Source organism: Rhopalosiphum maidis, chromosome 4 (genome assembly GCF_003676215.2).
Source record: "Rhopalosiphum maidis isolate BTI-1 chromosome 4, ASM367621v3, whole genome shotgun sequence".
In the NCBI taxonomy this organism is placed as follows: Eukaryota; Metazoa; Arthropoda; class Insecta; order Hemiptera; family Aphididae; genus Rhopalosiphum; species Rhopalosiphum maidis.
Genome location: NC_040880.1, coordinates 52,978,439 through 52,999,872, shown reverse-complemented (window position 1 = coordinate 52,999,872; position 21,434 = coordinate 52,978,439). Strand labels below are relative to the sequence as shown.

Genomic DNA, 21,434 nt, shown 5'->3' with positions numbered 1-21,434 from the left:
TCGTGCACCCGTGATCTGTTCATAGTGCAAATAACGATGATGATGATAATAATAATAATAATTATATACGTTCTCATTCTTCCTATCCGTCTCACCGGGTTCGGTTATATAAAACCGCGACGGCGGAGGTGTATGGCCACTGGCCAACAAAACCTATCTGTCCCGCGTATTATATACGAGTCCGCGACTCGCGACGCTGTTTTATAGCCGCCGGACCGCAGCTATCCGTTTCGCGCGCGCAAACGCTCTTTCGTTTTAATTATTATTATAATATATATTATACTACTGCGACAGTGTAATATATTATACTATATGCCGCAACACTCCTCCGCTCGGGCGTTTGCACGCATTTATTGTTTTGTATTTTTAGACGACGAGTGTACTATATGCCTAATAATAATAATAATAATAATAATAATAGAAGCGAAATCAAAATTATGTGACCGGTATAGTGTGTGGCATGTGTAATACTCGGTAGACGTGTTTTACAGAGAGCACAGCGTTATAACTGCGGCGATATATCGCATACAGATACGTTATTATATAGTCTCGCGTGTAGTGTAGTTAAGATGTATAATATGTACCTATTTGTAATTATTGTATACGTTTCGAACATAAGTCCTCTTTCGCGCGTCGTGCGATTACCACCGCGGCTACGTTATTATTTCGTTCAGGAGATAATAAAACGTTTTATTTTTTCATTATTATTCTCTAACCGAATACAATAATCACCGAACGTTATCTTGTGATGCTTATTATTATTATGATTATAACGTTCGTTGAAATAAACAGGGAAAAAAATCGAGAGTCATAATATATTATAAACCGACAACACACTCATAACACCATGACATCCACCGAGTTTGATACAAACACGTTTTACACGAAACAAACACGAGTGAGGTCCCTACTCCATATAGATAAATATTATTGTTGTTATATCCGCGTAGTATATGAGCGTTGCGCTCAAATCCTCTTCGGGGCCGACTGGTAATCGAGTGCATAAACATTTCTACAAATATTTCGTTATTCCTTATAATATTATATAACGTTTATATTATTATAAGTATAACCCATCTATAAGTCGGCAAAATACTTACTTACCAACAGAAGTCCATTGTAATAGGTTATGGGTACCAATATAGATTTCGAGAGGGGAGACTTAGAGCACTTGCACTACCTTTAGAAATTCATTTCGAAATCCTAATCATTGGATCATTCTATTTATATTGCATATACTTCGCTGACAGTGGTCCTTATGCGTTCTCCGACTTTCATTTAAATATCATTTTTTACGTTTAAATTTTTTAACCAATACAACACCAACGGAGTACAATTATAAGATTGACTACGCATATACTTACATACATATATAGTATATACATACACATAATACTCATATACCAACGTATTGATTATTTGTCGTTCTTATTATTTTTTTTTTTTTTTTGGTAGTAACATTATCCTATTATAGCGTAAGTATTAAGTACGTTACTCCCTTCCCCAACCGCATTTATTATTTACCGTTGTCGGATTGTCGACCACTAAACGATATAATATTGGCATATACATAGACCTAACCTATGTATATATTATATTTATATTGTAATCGTTTAAGTATTATACCCCAAGTATACAGAGAATCATTAAACGATCATCATCGTCGTAGCTCGTAGATGATGATGATAATGATGATGACGATGATGATAATAATAATTGTACAATAACGTGTGCGGTATTATAAAGTTCAGGTGCTGTTATCTAAATTTCAATTAGACGATTTATTAACTGCCTATAAACAGTTTAAACACGTCGAGTGGAAGTAACGTAACTAACATTGTACCTATACTATATTAAATATTATTATACCTATTCACTATTTTTATATATAATAAATATAATGGTATATATATATGCTTTTGTTTAGAGCAAATCTGTTTTAGAGAGAACTTTTAATTTTTTTTTTTTCTATAATGATGCTTGGACTATACTATTCTTATTATTTATTACAAAATTAAATAGATAGAATATTTCTTCTATATTATAGACCTGATTTAATATACATAAATAATAGTTAGGTATATTATGATATGACCACAAATACCTCAGACAAGAGCGAATATCATAATGAGTAGGTAAATTTAATGACTACAATAATACAGTTAGCACTTATTATATTTTATTTTTTTTTAGACTGTAATATAATAATATAATAATAATATATATGAATATTTTTTTACACAACTTATCTTTAATATCGAAAGAAAACAATATTTTTTTTTTATCTCCGGATAAGCCAATATAGGCAAGGATGGATTTGGTTATTAGTCAACAATAATTACTTTACATACTATATTATATATTATGTTATTATAATTTCTTTACATGTGTGATGTTTTCGTTCAACAATGAACGTTAATGATTCGAATAGATTTTAGCAGGTCCGTTTTCTATGTATGTATAGATTATAGATATACGCCGTGGTTACCGCCGTGCAAATATATAATACCGTTCTACGGTGGTCAATTAATAACATTATATTCTATTCGTTTTCGATGATCCCGCGCATATACACATTATAATGTTCCCGCGGTCCAAATTCTTACTTTATTTTATATGAGTCTGTTTTATGCATCTGTTTTATTTTATTTTTACTCGTATCAAGGTCATTGAAAGGTGGCCGCCGCCGACAGTTTATTTTTTTTTCTGTAACAATGCACAATACACATATATCTATATGATATTATATCATACAAGTGCCATAATTATATTTGCCATTATAATAACAGTAATGTCCGTCTGACGTATGGTTGCGCCACGTGAGAAACCACTTTTGTGAGTTATAAATTAACGGCCGCAACGACCACGCACTTGACCATACCAGACGCATCCGCAGGGTTAAATCATAATAACTACGACGTCGAGGTATTTTATTCCGTACATTAAAATATTTTGCTCTTCGCAAAGAGGTATAGGTCAGGTTTTTTTTTTTTACATTTGATTCATCCGTCATGTATTTTTCACTGTGGAAAACAAATACCTCACATTGGTTATTTTTTTGCAATTTCTATTCACTTTTATCGGAATCGGAATGTCCGGGACAGAAAGTCGACGATTACACGAGGTGATAAAATTGTATTTATACCAAAAATTGCTTAAAAACATACTGCACGTTATTGCAATAAAATATAGCGTCACTGTGGTTTAATCATAATGATAGTTAGGTACATAGCTGATATTATTATTGTTATTAATTTTTATTTTTCGTTATGCGGTGACGCTTACAAATTAATAATATAGGCACTAATTAGTAATTAATACATGTATATTTGTATACATTATTATGTATTTGAATAAAGAAGTTTTCAACCCAATTATAATTCTCAGTATAATATTCAAGTAACAACGTATACATACTTGAAAACACATACCTATATAAACAGTCGTATAATCTGAACGAATAAGATAGTGTACCTTTATTAAATTGAATAAATAATTGTTGTGGTATACGCGCACACAATAAACATGTATTGTACGTCTAAGAATAAGAGCTGTCTGCCAATAATAGTTAAAATTAGTATAATAGAAATTTGAATAAAATATAAAAATTAATATTTGATATTTTGTATTTTGAAGAATCGTTTTATGGTCGTACAGCGTTGCAGGTGATTTATAAGCCATATTATTTCTCGGCTCACGAGCGCCTGTAGCACATTCCACTGTCATCGTCGTCAGCTCGTCGCCGCCGCGCAGTTGTACAGATGATAATAATAATACCATAAGTACATTATGCAAAACCAGATCACGCATATAACATGTTGAATATATAAATTATTATGGGTACTCCGCGAGAAAATGGAAATTCTTCTTTATTGTATTTTCGTACATGTTTAGTTATTCACGGCGTACACAGTACAAATAATATATACACATAATATAACACGCATCGTATTTGACAAAGTAACAGCATTATTATTGTATTTATATACAAACAGACGAGCAACATAAAAGTATAATGATGGGACGATGCACGTAAAGGGTCGGGGGATCTATCTCTCTCGGACCGAGGGCATTCGGCGGCGGCTGTGGCGTCGACGTAATAAATATATTATAATATGTACGACGGTCGACGGTGGTCAAACGTCTGTGTGTAATACGCTAAAAGAACAAGAGACGAATTTCTCAGGAACGGAGAAGAGAAAAAAAACGATCCTGCCACCGCCACAGAAGAGGGGATGCATGACCGCCACGGGCAGGATCAAAAGGGTATAATCGCGTATATGCATTATAGTGTGTGTGTGGGTGTGTATTTTTATGTGCGTGTGCGTAAGGGACACGCTGCTGCAACCCCAAGGGCCCTGTGAATAAATAATAAAACACACTATACTCCGTGTATATGTATATATATGGCATATGTAGAGAGGGATAGTATACCTACTATATACAATACTGTCAACTTAGGCCTAGGCGAAGTGCATGGGAGGGGTGTACGTTTGTTTAGGGTTAAACTTGTATAAATCACCATCGATTATTATTATTATTATTATTATACTTCTCCCGCGCGTATAATAATGTAACATGACGTGTATGTGTGTGTATCTTTCTTATCGATGTATATATACAATGCAAGTCTCTCACGACCTCGTCCTCAAGATGTTTAAAAAAAAAAATATTTTGTTTTCACCGAATTTATATATCGACAATTCCAACCTCCACCCTATTATTATACATGTTTAAATAGACAGATATCATATAATGCCAATTTGATTTTATCTTGTAAAAACAAAGTCGAAACTCGAATCGTTCTCGTCAGTTTATGATGGAATTTGTGAATTTTTTTTTATAGTTTTACTTGTTTACACACTTTTCAAGTTAGTTGAATATATTTTCCATATTTTTCTCTGAGGATGAAATTTTTGACGAAGAGTTAATGTAATATAAATATATGTAATTTTTTTCTTAAATAACACATTATCTTTCCAATGCAATATAATATGTATGATCCGAGATAATCATCTAATCGATTTTTGGCACGTTTAAATTAAATTTATCTAAGATAATTTCAATCGTTTATTCTAAATGGTCGCAAAATGGTTATTATCCATAATATAATAATGATTAAATGAAATAGATTTCTACATTGTTTACTTATTTAGTACATACATTTTATTTGTCTATACAATTCATAAAACTAGGTTTATCTAGGTATTTTATATTTCTTAACAATTTTACGTTAAATTAAGTATGAAAAAATATGGCTTACTGATTTTATATTTAAGGTAATTTAAAATGTAAAAGTATTATTAATACTATATTATTTATTATATGTATATAATAAATAATTATGTACAATACAACTTTTAATATTAATGACGTTTTGTATGTTATAAATTAAAATTATTATTTGTTCAATAGTAAACCGGATATTGGCACTCTGACAGAACACAGCGAAGATCCTTCAGGGGCTCCCCCAGGCATGGAACTACTGCAACACTTGCAAGGTGATACCACTACGATAGTCGAAAAAGAACGCAAACTGTCTGAGATGATATTGCAGTTACAATTGTTTCGGGAACAACTCCTTACTCAACAAGACCATCCGAACAAGGTAAGGTTCTAAAACGTATAATACACTAACATTATTTCTTACATTATTATTTTAAGTAAAAAAATATTGAAACGGACAATGGTTATAAAATTAAAAAATGCATACACAATAATATGTATCATGTTCGTAAGTACAGTGTCCAATCTTTAGTGTTATTATTTTTTTTTTTTATCTAAAGAATTTAAAGACCTTCTTTGAACGAACGTATTTTGTACATAGACGATGTTATTGTTTGTTTTATGCGGTGGTAACCGGTAACAGTTCCGACTTTAGTGTACACACAATTAATATATTGTTAATAATCCATACAGAAATATCGTATTCTTAACCGAAATGAATAACTTAAATATTTTGCGATACCCATTAAAATTCTTTTGTGGCCCACGCAAATTTTGGAAACCGCTGATTATCTGTTAAAATACAAGGAGCGCTTAGAAAATTTTTAGACACACGTCCTACATAACCCAGAGATACTTCTCGGTGGAGTGATATGTGTGTATTATCTGTATATATGCGTACAGAGAGAGAAAAAAAATATTTAACTGCCTTCTTCTCTAGCCGACATTTATGTTATGTAATAACATTTGATTTACTACCGTTTTTGCTATGCCATAATATATAATAATACCCTAGCACACATGAACTATTTTTGTAATCATAATGCGCATCGCACTGTTATATCCGATCAGCGCTACAATAGAGGGTGGTTTTATAATTATAAATATTATTTTCAAATATTTTTAACATTCGCATATTATATTAATTAAATTATTTTTAAACAAATGAAAACTATATTTCGAACAACACTTTAACGATACACATATTGCATATAGTATATGATCTCACACCGCTGCACGCTGGTTTCGTGCTGTATTGTATTTAGTTTTGTGAAAACCTGCCAACTCAAGTGCATTAACAAAAAAAAAACAATGTTGATATATTCAACAACCAATAATAATAATAGTAATAATTATTATTATCATCACATTGAAATTAATGTATATTTATCGACGACGATTTTTATTTCCATATCGAGTTCACCGTTTAATTAGTGTATATTATATTGACGGAGCTTTCCGCTTATTCTTTTGTATCATTGCCACAGTCGTTGTCACGTTGCATTTTTATGATTGGAAACATGAAAAGTCTGGCGCGCATTAATGCCAGACAATCGGAAAAGCGGTTTTTTTCCGAAGGGGCAGTGGAATGGTTGTATGGCACGGAACGGGTGGCGGCGGAGTTCAATGAGAAATTAAAATAAAAATACTCTGAAAAACTGCTTGGAACGAGTCTATATTATATTTTACAGGAGGAGGAAAAGAAGGGTCCATTGCGGAAAGACGAGCGTTTTACCTAAATCATATTGTAGTACTTTTTTTCTCTCTTTTTATTTTCATTAATAACACAACGCCGGTTACGCGCGTATACCACTGCGTATGTATATACACGCCTTCATTCTTTTTCATTACTCGGCCGTTTTTCTTTTGTTCCGCGTTCGGACTTTAATCTGCTTCTGTGCTTTTGAAAAGAAATGCTTTCCTTTTGCGTCTTCTCCTCCCTCGATCTCTGTAGCAGAAGCAGTAACGGACGCATAATAATTCTGTATCCCGGTATATATCTCATTATTTCCGGCCATTATGTAAACTTTTCAACGAACGGACGTGCTCTGGTGTTCAAATGTCCGTAAAAACGCCGTATATTAGTGTAAAGTGCCGGAGTTGGTAGTAATATATAATATTGTTATATACATAATCTTATATAGAATCAGCTGCAGCTCTCACAGATGGCAGATACTGCAGTGTCGCGTAACAACTCATCGTTCGTGTGTACCACAGTGCACTTGAAAAAAGCAAGCAAAATATTTAAAATTTAAAAATAAAACTATGCTTACGTGGTTTTCACAAGTTTACTTTGATTAAAATGTGATTACGAGAAAAAAAACAACTGTCGCGAGTACGAAATAATAATAATATGTAATATGACGTGCAGCGCGCGTATTGCATATAGTAATGCGTACATTTATTTTATACACATATGTATAATGAGAAGTTAATCCGACGTATGTCGCCATCGCTTTCGCGTAAAATTTGTTTTTGATTAATTTCCGGCGGCTGGCGAAGTGGAGCGGGGGTCGGAAAAAAACCGGACAATCGGAAAGAGGTCCGAGACGAAGAGAAAAGGGTTGTGCAGGGGTCGCGTGCTGCATAATGTGATTTATTGTATACCGAGGAGAGTGCTGCTATAGTAATAGCAGTTCTTGCAGTTCACCGCACTGTCGGGGTGCTTCCAGGCGTTTTAGCTATATACATACCATGTACACCGCTAATTCCGACTAGGGTTTTGCAAAGTGGCCGACCCATTAAATATTCATAAACATATGTTTGATATAATATATTTCGCGTTGTCACGCCCGCGATCGACATAAACTGTGCACTGTTGCAGCAGGAGATGCAACGGTCCTCCGGGAATACAACGCGTAATATTCGCGATGCCAAAGCACTATGTATATGCATATTATACGATCAGAGCGTTTGTATGCACATGTGATAGTGGCATACAACGAGATAATAATATCGTAATGCAATCGGAAATATGTAGACGTAAATATACAATATTAATGGTGATGTATATGATGCGTACTTATAGACATTTAATTGTTCACGGTTCACGAACTTAAACGTATTGAGAGGGAGTTCGTTTACTTTAAGTTATAATCGTCAATCGGACATATTATTTTCATTATTATACAAACAATGTTGAAATAAAAAATATATATAATATTATAAAACTGCAATTGCCGCTGTACGATACAAAAAAATACTATTTCATTTGCAAAACGTTCGTTATAATATCATACATGTCATTATTATATATTGTTACACTTTTCGCGCGACGAATCCTTATTACGATTGCTGTGTACGTATATGCCACTGCTCACAGAGTTTAAATTAGAACTCGTCACGCGCCTGTCCGACAATATGCCAACGAAGAGCATTCATTCATTTCCTTGATCGCGGACAACGCCTAAAACACTTATAAGATTATACATAATGTATGTTTGCGTTATAGTATATTATATACTCGTATGAGTAAATAATAAAATTGTACGGGTCTTTCGCCTACTCCTCCGCTACGATTGTGTCCATTATTATATTTGTCTGTATTTTATAAACTACGCGGGAAACTCAGTTTGGTACTGCTGCAACCACCATTGTTCGGTCGTACCTATTTAATAGTACTGAAATATTATATTCCTTTCGGCTGTTACGCAGTCATATCATGATAATATCATTATATGATATATCTATCTATATATTGTGGTTTTTGACCGATTGATTTATTATGAAAAGTGCGGAACGGTGCGGCTTATTAAACGTAATTTCGTTCCACCTCAGCCTACATGGTACGTCGTACAACTGCAGCAGACTTACGCGTTGCGACTATGATAATAATTTTCAATTATTTTTATTACAACCATTATTATTGTCGACGTAGACTGAACCGAGGAAAATGGCGGCTATTGTACGTGTTGGTTATGGTTGTTGTGTGAGACTCAAACAACGACGTGCGCGCCGCGGTAGGCAACGACGAGGAGAATAAAAGAATAAGAGAATAGTAACTATATAATACCTATATAAGAACAGAAAAAGAAATCATTTATCAAAGTACTGTTTGTTTTGTATATTATTTATTATTATTCCTTTGGTTTATTATTATATATATTTTTTGTTCGTAATATTTTTTTTTTTCAAAACAAAATACACACTGACTTTTGTTGACCACGACCTACTTGTATTATAATAACGACGCCATTGTGGGCGCGTACAATACTCGTATTGTCTATTCGTCTAGGCTTCATTATTACAATACTAATAATAATAAATAAAAAATTTAACTCTACACTGCAGTGGTTGACGGTGGCAGCGGCAGTGATACTGCTAGGCAGGTACATACTGCGCCTTTTGTCAGCGTGTCTCACCGGGTTACATCATTTTTTCTAACGCGTTTCTTCCAAGTCCCGTCCATTCACCTTGACAGTCGAGGTTCTCTCGCTTGAAGTTTGTGTTAGTGTGTGTACATAATAGGTTACTTTGTGTACATTTACACTGTATATGATATACATATCTACCTATACAACAATAAAAACGTATATTTGCATACAAAAACGAAATATAATACAGATACATAACATTATCATCATCAACATCATCAGACTCCAATGAATAATAATTGTACTATTATTATATATCATAGGTACATTCGATAATATATGACATATACTATACTTAGTGTATGTTATCAAAATAGTTAACCATATAAGTACTATCGTTTATTTTATAATTATTATTTCAAACCTATATATGGCTAAATTTATACATAGGTATATCCTATTTGCACGTATATTACGAGAAGCGACGCGTGAATCCTGAAACGTACATATTCGCTGCAGAATATATCGGCTTTGCTTTTTCATCCGTGTTATTAAACGCCGAGTTTTCTCGAATAAATTTCATCAATATTATTTACTAAAGAAATACGATAAAATATACTATATATGATTCTAGACTTCTAGAAGAAAAACTAAAGAAGAAATAAGATGGTGGGTAGTTTATATACTTCATATAAATATATATTTATTTTTTGTTCGTTTTATTTCTTTGTCTCTCTTTATTTTTGGTAGAAAAATTGATAGTCGTGCTTGTATATGCATTGTATAGATACGTTTGTTGCACGCTCCTATATATTATATTATACTACTATACAGTATTATACATTGTATACATTAAAATATGCTGCTGTCTGCCATACTACTTCGAAATGTGTTATTATTGTGTTTCGGGGTTTTTGAAAAACATCGTCAACTGCCGCACATATGTAGGTCAGAAAAGTGACTTGTCGTGTATATATAATAGATCCGTGCATCGCCGTCGTCATTTATTGGAGCGTTTGTTCTGAATACCATCTGTATACTATGTATATATAAACATCTGGAAACAGTCTCGGGTCCCTCATATTACATTATCGACGACGACCATATTAAATAGTGTCTCGCAAATATACTAACACAACAATAAAATATGCGTGTGTCTGCAGCACCGTGTGTGTCGCGCCCATTCGAAAAATCGTGTTCGCCGAAAAATGCCTTGCATAGTGATTAATAATGCGTATATCTGGATGTATATTGTATTACACCATTCGCAACAGTATATATTAAATAAATATATATAATATATAGGTTTGTTGGCGTGGGGTAGATTTTTGTTTCTTTCCCACATTGCATCGTCCATTCGTTTTAGTGTACTACCCTCCACAGCGTGCGTATGTACCTATATATAATGTTAGCCCCGAACTGCCACATGTGCTACCGTGTGCCCCAAAGTTTTCGTACCATTTTAATTAAAAAAAAAATTGTTATCCTCTATTCTCAGATGAGGTTTATAATTAAATACTTTATATGCATCGTATAATATATAAAAGTACAATATGAGTTAACACTATTTCACCTAGGTATAATATATTATAGTCTGAAGCTGTTCAAAGTGATGCGCGATGTGAATATAAAATAATATATATGTATCTGTTTACACATAGCTACGACAATATAAATTATACATAATATCATGCAGAATCATTTGTAATATATATTGCATGTATAGTAAAGGCCATGGGCGCCACGAGAGGAGTGCTAAGGGGTACACTTACACCCCCTGGCTTTACAAAAAATTAAATTAAATTAAAAAAATTGAATGTAATTGAAACTATTTTATTTTGCATAATTATCTACATTATATTATATCATATTACGTATTTAACTATTATTATTATGATTACGTATATAAGCATTATTTAGAAATTAGCGTATACCTACTTGCACGATGAACCCCCCTGATAAAATTCCTGGCGGTGCCTATGGTAGAGGCTCTCTCTTTTCGAATAATATAATGTCTATTTCCGCCGTGTTATGTTAATAAAATTTAGGTACTGCTACATATATATACGCATATCTGTTTTCTTACACTAAAAAATAGCATATATTAATATTATTATTTATTTTATTAATTTATTATACTATGTACGCAACGACGATGGTTTATATCAGGAATTGGCAACTCAATGCTACTAGAGGGTCAATTTTTTTAAAGTAAAAATCTAGCGGGCCAGAGAACATAGAAAGCAAAAAAAGAAAGAAAGGTCGATAAAATTTACAATTGACATTTATAGTTCAATACTAATACTATATAAGAATTCATATCTACGTTATATAATAAAAACTATGTTGATTTTATAAATATAATAAATACAAAAAAAATCGTTATATTTTGTATTTTTAAATAGTAATTTGAAATTTAGCACGGGCCCATTCCTGCAGGTTTATATAATATAATAATACCTTTTTATTTCGTCCATCTTGCATAAAAATAATATTTATATATATTAAATAACCACCACTAAAAAAGAGAAAGATCCAACAACATACGACTGTGAGATTGTTATATGTATTATTGCTACTTTTTTTATTACTTCATATTATATTGTTGGTAGGTAGGTAGGTAGGTAGGTAGGTAGGTAGATCGTCGTTATTGTACACCTATATACATATAATAGGAACGTCATCGCCATTGTTTGTGCGGTGTTTCTCGTCCACCTGTGCGCGCGTGCACGCTGTAGGAGCGACGTGAAAATATGTATTGTTGTTGGCGGCGGCCAATAGCAGCCCTTCGTCGGCCGTGCCAATCGCGTGCCGGCAGACCCTCCGAAAATATATTTTTTCCTCTTATTGTTTTTCCTCCGTCACGCCTGTTCGCGAGACCAACTGCGGAAAACCGCCCCCCGTCGTATGTTTGCCATGTACATTATATATATATATATATATATATATATATTATAAAGATAATATATACCATATTAAATAGTTTAAGTTTTTCATTAGATATTATTTTATAACATTATTTTATAGAAGAATCGAAAATATATCGCAATCGCTAAATACATTGTTTTTATTTTTATTTTTTTTAATGTGATTGATGATTTTTTTGTGTTTTACATCACGCGAATTATTTCAGAAATTACATTGAAGTTCTTAAATTAATAAATAGAAATAACGTATTATATTATGAGCATTTTTATTTGTCGTATATCAATATTATATACCTACTCGAAACTCGAACTAAAAGCGGACATTAATGCCTTTGAGTTTCTGTCACGATAATAATTAAAAAATTAATTATTCAATACCTATTTGGTAGAAGTTCTTTTTGTTACTTTGTTTCTAAAGGACACTATTATATATTGTAAATTTAAATAGAAAGCGTTGTACCGTGTCATGGGTGGTAGTAGCAAGAAAAATTCTCCGAAGGAACAGTTAAAAGTACTTAATTAACAGAAAATTCTGCGTTTTATTTGTCAGACGTTAGTCCTTTTTCCGGGAAATAAATGGTAGCAAAAGATATTATTTATATGATGCTTCTCTCGTTATTTTTCAATGTTTATTTATCCACTCAACTCCGATAACTATATACATAATTGTATTAACTGTTACTTGAACATTCACATAAAATATGTGGTTTATGCGATCGCTACTTACAATACGATTTTATAGTCTGAAGGCATATTGTGAAATTCATCAGTCCTAGGTCCAGTATGGAAAAGTAAAAATTAATTTAAAATAATTAATTGTTGTATAAAATTTAGTTAAATATTATTATATTATATAATCAATTTAACTACGCTTTTCAAAATTATAATACAATTTATATGCATATAAATGTAATTATTACATATAATATATCTTAGTCATTTAGTAGTATAATACAATAGTATAATATATTCGATAGTACCTATAACTACATACTTATATAATACAAGCTTAAATCTACTTTAATGTTATTACTACAGCTAGCTATTTCTCGAGAATAAATGCTAGTGTGCAGCTTCCTCCTTTCCTTCCGATTTAATAAACAAAGCGTAATTATGCTTAGCAAAACGAGCATGAGCGTTTAATAAGATTGCCATGAGTACAGTTGCATATAACTAGATATAAAAACATAAAAATAAATAAATAATAATCACGTGGTTCATATTCTTTTGCTACAGCAGCAATAATAATTGTACGGTTCGTTATTTTTTCATAAACAGCGGAGGTCTCTTATTATATTTGTATTTAGGTATATAGGTATAAAGCCTGCAAGCGTCCGTCATCGTTGTCGCGTGCATTATATTCACCGGAAGTTGCGAGTTATTTTTTTCCAGTCCGTTTACGGTGACGAACTAGTCTTTTACGGACCACCCCCGACCTATCACCAATAACATTTTGCCCTCTTATTACAACTCTGACTTGTACGTCTAAATGATCACCGACTCTTCTTATCCTGTTGCAGTACGCGCGACTACTTTTGCTCTAAATATGTATATATTCTCGTATAATATGCTCGTGAGTACGTGCGCGTGCTATAGTGCTATTTTTTACTTGTATAACAGTCACGGACTTTGATGCTTCACTTAATTCAAATAGATATTTAAATTTGACATATTCTATAAGTGCCTACCTAAAAAAATAATTATAGGTATATGTTTTATTTCTGCAAACACGGTTTATATTATAATATTATATCATATAACATAATTTATTTACTTTATACATGCATTTTACTCAAATACTAATTTTTTTCAATTTTAAATGTACGGATATATATATATTCAAGAAATTTAATAGCTTTAATTTCATACACATGATGTATATTACAATATAATACTTACTGGCTTAAATAATTTTAAAAAAATTGGACCCGTTTTGTTTTTTCTTAGTCGTGGATTTAAATACCACGATTCGTCGTGCACCTGTTCATGTATTTTATGTATGTATGTATAATATTATATTTAATTATATAATAATTTTTTTCGTAAGAAATATGCGAGAATAATTAATTGATAACACATCATGCTACTTGCCCTTGATAATTGATACGAAAAAATATATATGTGTTTCCTCACTCATCTGATTTTTATAAATATTGTCTAATAATTGGTCACGTAATTGTAGTTTACCATGTGGGGCATGTTTAATACAAATTAGTAATTATTATAGGCATATACTATGTTTATAGATTTAAGTATTATTAATTCAACGTGATGCGATAATATTGAATTATATATACGACAATATAATAGCATTATTGTACGACTGTCCATAAATATTATCATCTGTTCATTTCTCTGCTAAAATATAATATAATATATACATATATATTATATACCCACTAACCTATACGAAATAAATATCTCGTCGAGTTTCAGTTCTGCGCGTGTCGTCGAGAGAATATTCTCAAGAAGAAAATAATAATCATTACGATAATAATAATAATGTACGTGGCAAGTGTTGCAGTTGTATTTTCGAAATGTGCGTCTCATCCTCCACGTGGCCAATTAATTTCATAGACTATATACGACAACAGATATACACACACGCACACACATACACAACGGGTGTAAGACGTCAATCGATGGCGCGCGCGTTTTATATTATTATGTGTCGACGGCGGCGGCTGTATTTTTTTCCTATATCCGATGCGCCGCGTACGTAATAACGCCACACAAAACGCAGTTCGGTTTCAGTTGTAGCGGCAGCGGCGACAAACCGCGTTGACAACCATCGTCGCTGTCAACACGTCACTGTCGTCGCCACCGCCTCACGATGTGTACATTTTATAATGTAAAAACTTATTACGAATCGCACCTGTTTGTGCGTCGAGAAAGATTTGATTTCCCCTCCCCCCTGTATACCCGGTGTATCAGATTTCATGAGTAAGAAAATAAAAATCCTATCGTCTCCAGAATAATATTATTACGCGTGTATACGTGAAATTATTAAGTCATCATCTGAAAATGACCAAAACGCGTGTCTTTTTCAAATAGGATGACGTGTGCAAGTTGAGATGTTTATAACTCGACGTATATTATTATTCAAAGTTTGGACTTGCATCTTTTCTAGTATCCGTTAAAAAGTCGAAATAAAAACATGGATTTATATGATATATAAATTACGGGGGGTTACATTGATCAACAACGACGTTTTTAGAATTCTCACATCTGCGAGTAGGCAGATAATCGTATATTATACTATTATGTCGTATTATCAATTATTCTCGATAAAAACACAACGTCTGTTATTAAAACCGATAAAATATACATATAGGTTATCGCTGAACGAGTCGTTTAGTTTGTCTGTTCAGTTTTAACGATCCTTTTCGCTTTGTTTTCAGCCGTAATCCGAACCCGAGAGGGTTCTTTTTCTCTGCATGCCCTTGTAAAATAATTTGACCGGCTAGACACCCCCCAGTGACCGCTATAAATCATGAGCCTGTTTTATTTATTTTTTGACAGAATTTTTCATCTTCGAAACACAATCTGTTCGCAATATGTGTTTTTCGAAGAAATTCTCACTCTCGACAGTGCACCGATGCTGTCGATCCTGTGTAGATCCATATTCCATTTACGTTTACATTTATGTATTGTATTTATTCAATTCCATATGTATTCTTTTGTGTGGTCCCGAATAAGAATAAGAAAGGCCAGCGGGAGAGTATATAGAAGCATAATATAGGGTCATTCGAACCGGCGATTACTGAAGTCGGTAAATCTTTGAGATAAATTTTCCGTCGCATGTTTTTTCTCCCTTCCCCCTCCCTCTCAACCAATACGTGGAAACGATTTTTTCGCAATAAAGCCCACAGTATATAATTACCCATACACTGCAGCAATGGTCTATACAAGTGTAGACTTATATATAGATTGTAGATATAATAATATAGTTGAACAATTCGGTGAAAAACTCGTGTCGGATGATATTGTCGTCTGATAATATTTTTGCTGTCATTGTGCATTTGTTTCGGTTCGGTGGCGAAAATACTAGGGTGGCGGCGACAGAGTATGGCGTGATGGCAGCAGTAGCATTGCAGCGTTAATCTCTTTTCGTCCGGGGCCGTCCAATTCCCAGTGGACCTGCGCAACCACTACCAAAGAAAATAATGAGAATCTCTCCACTAACCTCACCCTGTCTCAGAAAAACGAGTGGCTTACGTTTTGGCAACCAATGTCACACCACAAAAGCCGTTTCCCTCGTGACAATAACTACTGCTACACGAAGTTGCGTCACGCGTAGTTATCGCTATATAATGTACGTTTCAGTGGTTTTTCAGGTGATCGAAACGCTACACATATATTATTTGTAGGTAATCATATATCGCTACGAATCACAGTCTTATTCGCTTGGTATATGTGTTTTAATAATAGTTGCTGTACTTACAATTAAATATTGTATACACGGGACCTCAAACATGGGTGGGAGGGAGTTTTTTTAACGAGATCATTAATTTATTTAATGCACGGTTTAGGATGAAGTTGCAGCCACCGCCGATGTTATACGTGCGTACTGTTAATCCGTATTTACGACGACGATCGCGAGAACGACGACGATGCGAGGTGGAAAGAAACGATAGTTGTAGCCAAAGTTGTCATAATTCATATTTTTCAGACGTCTTGTCCCTTGCCGCCACCACCGTCGTCGCGCGCGTGGTATAATATTTTCTAGTTTAATTTTGCCACCCTATCCCACCGCCACCGTGCGTGTTTTTAATAATTCATAACGGAGGAAATCTTTATTTTCAGTTCCATACACACAATAATAATATATAATATACGTCGTGCTTCTTCGTCATTATTAAATTAAGTGTTTTTTCTTGGCCAAGTCGTTCCCTGAATGACTGTCTTTGTCTTTTGTAAACTGCTGCTGTACGTACGTATATGTACACACAAATAAAGATTGTAATAAATTAACCTGTAGAGACCGATTTAAAAATTATTATCTGTCGCGCGCGTTCCTGGTTCGTCGTTACATGTATAAGCTATAGCTGCTGCTGCTGTTGTAGTGGCTGGCCGAGTTTATTTTTGATATTCGTTAAAACGTCCTTACGCCCGCGATTTATATATACATGGCAGGAAAATAATAAAATAATAATATTATACTAGACGACTAAGAGTCAAACGGTCCTCTAACAGAAGAATGCGGCGGCGTATTTGGCTATTCGCACGTTAATATTATTAAGTTTTTTTTTTCGTCGTTCAACAATGATGATGATGCGTGGCCAATAAACTATTAGAAAAATATCTTAAAAAAATAGCGTCTCGTGTGTAGTTCTAAAAAAAATTTCTGTTGTTGTTCGGTCGAAAGCGCGGGCGGTTGAAATGGCAAGTATTTATATATTTATATATATACAATATACGTATCCGTGCATTATTAGTATGTACATATACATCGTGCGCGTAATAATAGCTTCGTTTTTATACACGCGCGCATGCGTATATATATATATATATATATATAATACCGCACGTAATGTCATGTAAAGTCCAAAGAATCGTGACGATTTAATATATCACCGCCGCCGTCACTGTGCACTAATCGCTCGAAGAATATCATTGCATGTCATATGTGTCGAAAAAAAATATATAACGCATTTCCTGTCGAAAACAAAAGGTCAACACTGTACGCGCTATTGTACATAATATATATATATATATATATATATATATATATATATATATATATTTATTTATGTATAGTGTACAGGATGTTCGCTGGCGCATTACACTCTACCGTTTCGTGAACACGACTTGTGTGAGGTTGGGGGTAGACGACGGCGTGGTGGTAATGGGTTGGTGGTGGGGTGAAGGAGCCATATGGTAAATGTCAAATGGCTTACGAGGTCGTTAGAAAAATAAGAAGAAGACATATTACGCGCGGGACGAACAAGGAGATTACAAGATTATACGTTAGTACGAATATTATATGGACGAATGAAGGTTGGACATGGTCGGAATTACGTGGTTCTTAACGCCACCGCAAAGTCTCTGTCTTAGCTAGGTCCGTTAAAAGGTTTCCACCGATTTACGCCTTTGTCGAGCTGCGGAATGACTACTACAAACCCGCACAGATCGTATGTCCGGTAGTGGCAATGATGGCGAATACAGGAGATTTCATTGCCCGAATGCCGAATTATTAATCCCCGACTTACACGTCTAATGCATTGTCCATTGAATTTTTCATGTGCGTTTTTTCTTCGTGTTCTGTTTACTTAGTAACCAGTAGTAACTGGAATAAGTTTATAATAGCGGTATAAGTTGACACACATCAAATACAAATTATAACCTCTAATGTTTTTTTGGCCACAACGCAATACAACCCTTGCATCAACCGTTTAATTAGTAAATGATCACACGTATAACTAAAATTGTGTAATTTAAATCAATGTATGTCCAATATAATTTATCAAATTATTAAATAAAATCTATTATATTGTATAACAAACTGAAAATTACCAACATAAAGACAATAGAAATTATTTATAACTAAATTTTTTAATAATTATGGAAACTAAATAACTATAAGTACCCCGATTTTTTTCCAATAATGGAAATTAATAAATTATTAAATAAAACCGATTTGGGGATAATTGACACAGATACTTTATGTTCTGGGCAAGTTGCCATGTTAATTTGTCACCATCGTGATTCGGACGATAATGAAGATTAGTCTCCCAGATATATTTTTGTGTTTTCAATAAATTGTGTTATTATTATACATAGCTTATATTATAAAATAAATGTAACATTAGTAACGAATATTACCCAAAGCAAGTTATTTATAAAAATTATTAACAAAAAGGATTCTGTATTATTTTATATTATTTTGATTTGTTAAAAAAAAGTCAGTGTTTATCTATAGTTACAAATTAAATGATTATAATTAAAATACTATTCACCTAAATTTTTGTTAGTAAAATTATTTAAAAACCGTTTTAAGTATTAAAAAACATATATACATATTACATATATCATAGTGAGCGCGTCAATATAACCCAAACCCTAGCCTGTACAATTGGGGTTAGTTGACACAACATATTATTTTGTTTGATACATATTGGCGTGTAGAGTTTATAGTTGAAATGGCGAAATAATATATCTCAATAATTAGTATCTGCAATCATCATCACTGATCAGTGACGACTGACGACAAACGTAGGTATATCCAATAATACTAAAAACAAAAATAATAAGAGCTTTTCGCTAGGACATAATAAGGTACTACAATTATTTTCTATTATCGAATCTTTATACCATGATTAGCATTTAGCAATCCAAACCATCAACTAAGAAGAGAGCACATATCACACATCTCGTACTGAACTTTTGGCAACCATATTAATCAATTAACCGAAAAGAACTCGAAACACGTGAGCGCACACACACAACTTTATTTAGAAAAGTGAAATCGCGCAGTAACTATTTTGGCGTATCCTGTCCGACCTAATGAACCGATATTGCTCTATCTTGGCATTCAGCGTTGGTACTCGCGCGTGTACGTTACACACCATACCACCTACTGACCCACGAATTACGATATTACGAATAAGTATGTGCCTAGGTGCAATACAATATTATTGAAATAAAATATATTATTACTGCACCATTTTATTGTCATGAATGATAATTTTGATTATTAATGAGAAGGTATTACTTTTTAATTTTATAACATCCAATAAAGTTGTTATGTAAAATGTATATTATGTATGCATATAGGAGGTGATGTATATGTCGCAGTGTATTGAAAAACCACACGACTGTTGTTCATGCCGCGAGTTGTGGGTTAGGCCTCATTAAAAATAATAATTCTTTGAAAAACCACGTTGTTAAAAAATAAAAAAAATAAAAATCCGCGACACACTTGTAAAACACCCCCGCCAACAACACTCTCGCGTGCCGATCGGACGACCGATGCGGTGCGTCTATACATTATGTATACACTGCAGTAGCACTTCACCACCATCGTCGCCCACCGCTACCGAAGTAACACAAAACTCTATTATTATTATTCATTTGAAATTATTATTATTATTTCTAAAGTGAAAACTCTTTGTGTGAGTGTTCTTGCGACGATGGCGGTGTTTGCCATTGTGACTTATCCACTTGTTCTCGCGCTTTCTGTGGGTTTTTCTACCATAAAGTATAATAGTGCACGAGATTATTATTATAATTACGATTATGATTATTATTATTACCGCGTATCCCTCCTGACTCGAAGAGTTTTTCACCGCCTACCCATAGTCCGTCACCGCCAATAGTGAAGTCTGGTGTAATGAGTGTGTGTGCGTGTGTACCACCTCTGTCGAAAATAGTTTTTTTCCAGAACAATACGTCTCGACAAAAAATGCGTGATTGGCAGAATTTATTTAATATATCATGCAATGCATATATTATATATATTATTATACAGTAGCTGAAGTAAATATTATTATTATTAAACGTAATAGTTAATGTTATTTTTAAATTATGTGTAAAATACATTGGTAAATGTTACTCATATAGTTACATAATATTTTTGTAATAGTCAGGTACAAAATATATTCCGTTAAAAAACTCTAAACCGTTATCTAAAAACTAAACCATTGAAATTTATGAATGTTAATATCGTAATTGGCCTTTCTCCTACGTATATATCGTTACCGATCCATTTTTTTAACGTTCTACAATATGTATACACTAGCTGTGATTTGTATAAAATGCAACGAGATAACACATACAGACAAGAACCTCCCCATTGCAAACCGTGACATTCATACCTATTTATATGTACACGTGGACGGGGAAAAAACCGACACGAATCCATTTAGCTTATTGCGGAGACAAGTGGAAGCTAATGACCGCGCGGGTGTACATTGACATAATACGTATCTATGGAGTTTAATAAAAAAAAGCCCGAAAAATAACGACA

At 33.2% G+C, this 21,434-nt stretch overlaps 1 protein-coding gene across 2 annotated transcripts in view; it reads left to right on the top strand.

Annotated features, from left to right (window-relative positions):
* Nucleotides 1-21,434, top strand: part of LOC113556557 (myb-like protein I) — a 156,814-nt gene that overhangs the window by 124,111 nt on the left and 11,269 nt on the right. For both annotated transcript variants that reach the window (XM_026961585.1, XM_026961586.1), the window contains one exon: nucleotides 5,416-5,608. In XM_026961585.1, coding sequence (XP_026817386.1) covers nucleotides 5,416-5,608 — 193 coding nt within the window. The remainder of the gene's footprint in view (nucleotides 1-5,415; nucleotides 5,609-21,434) is intronic.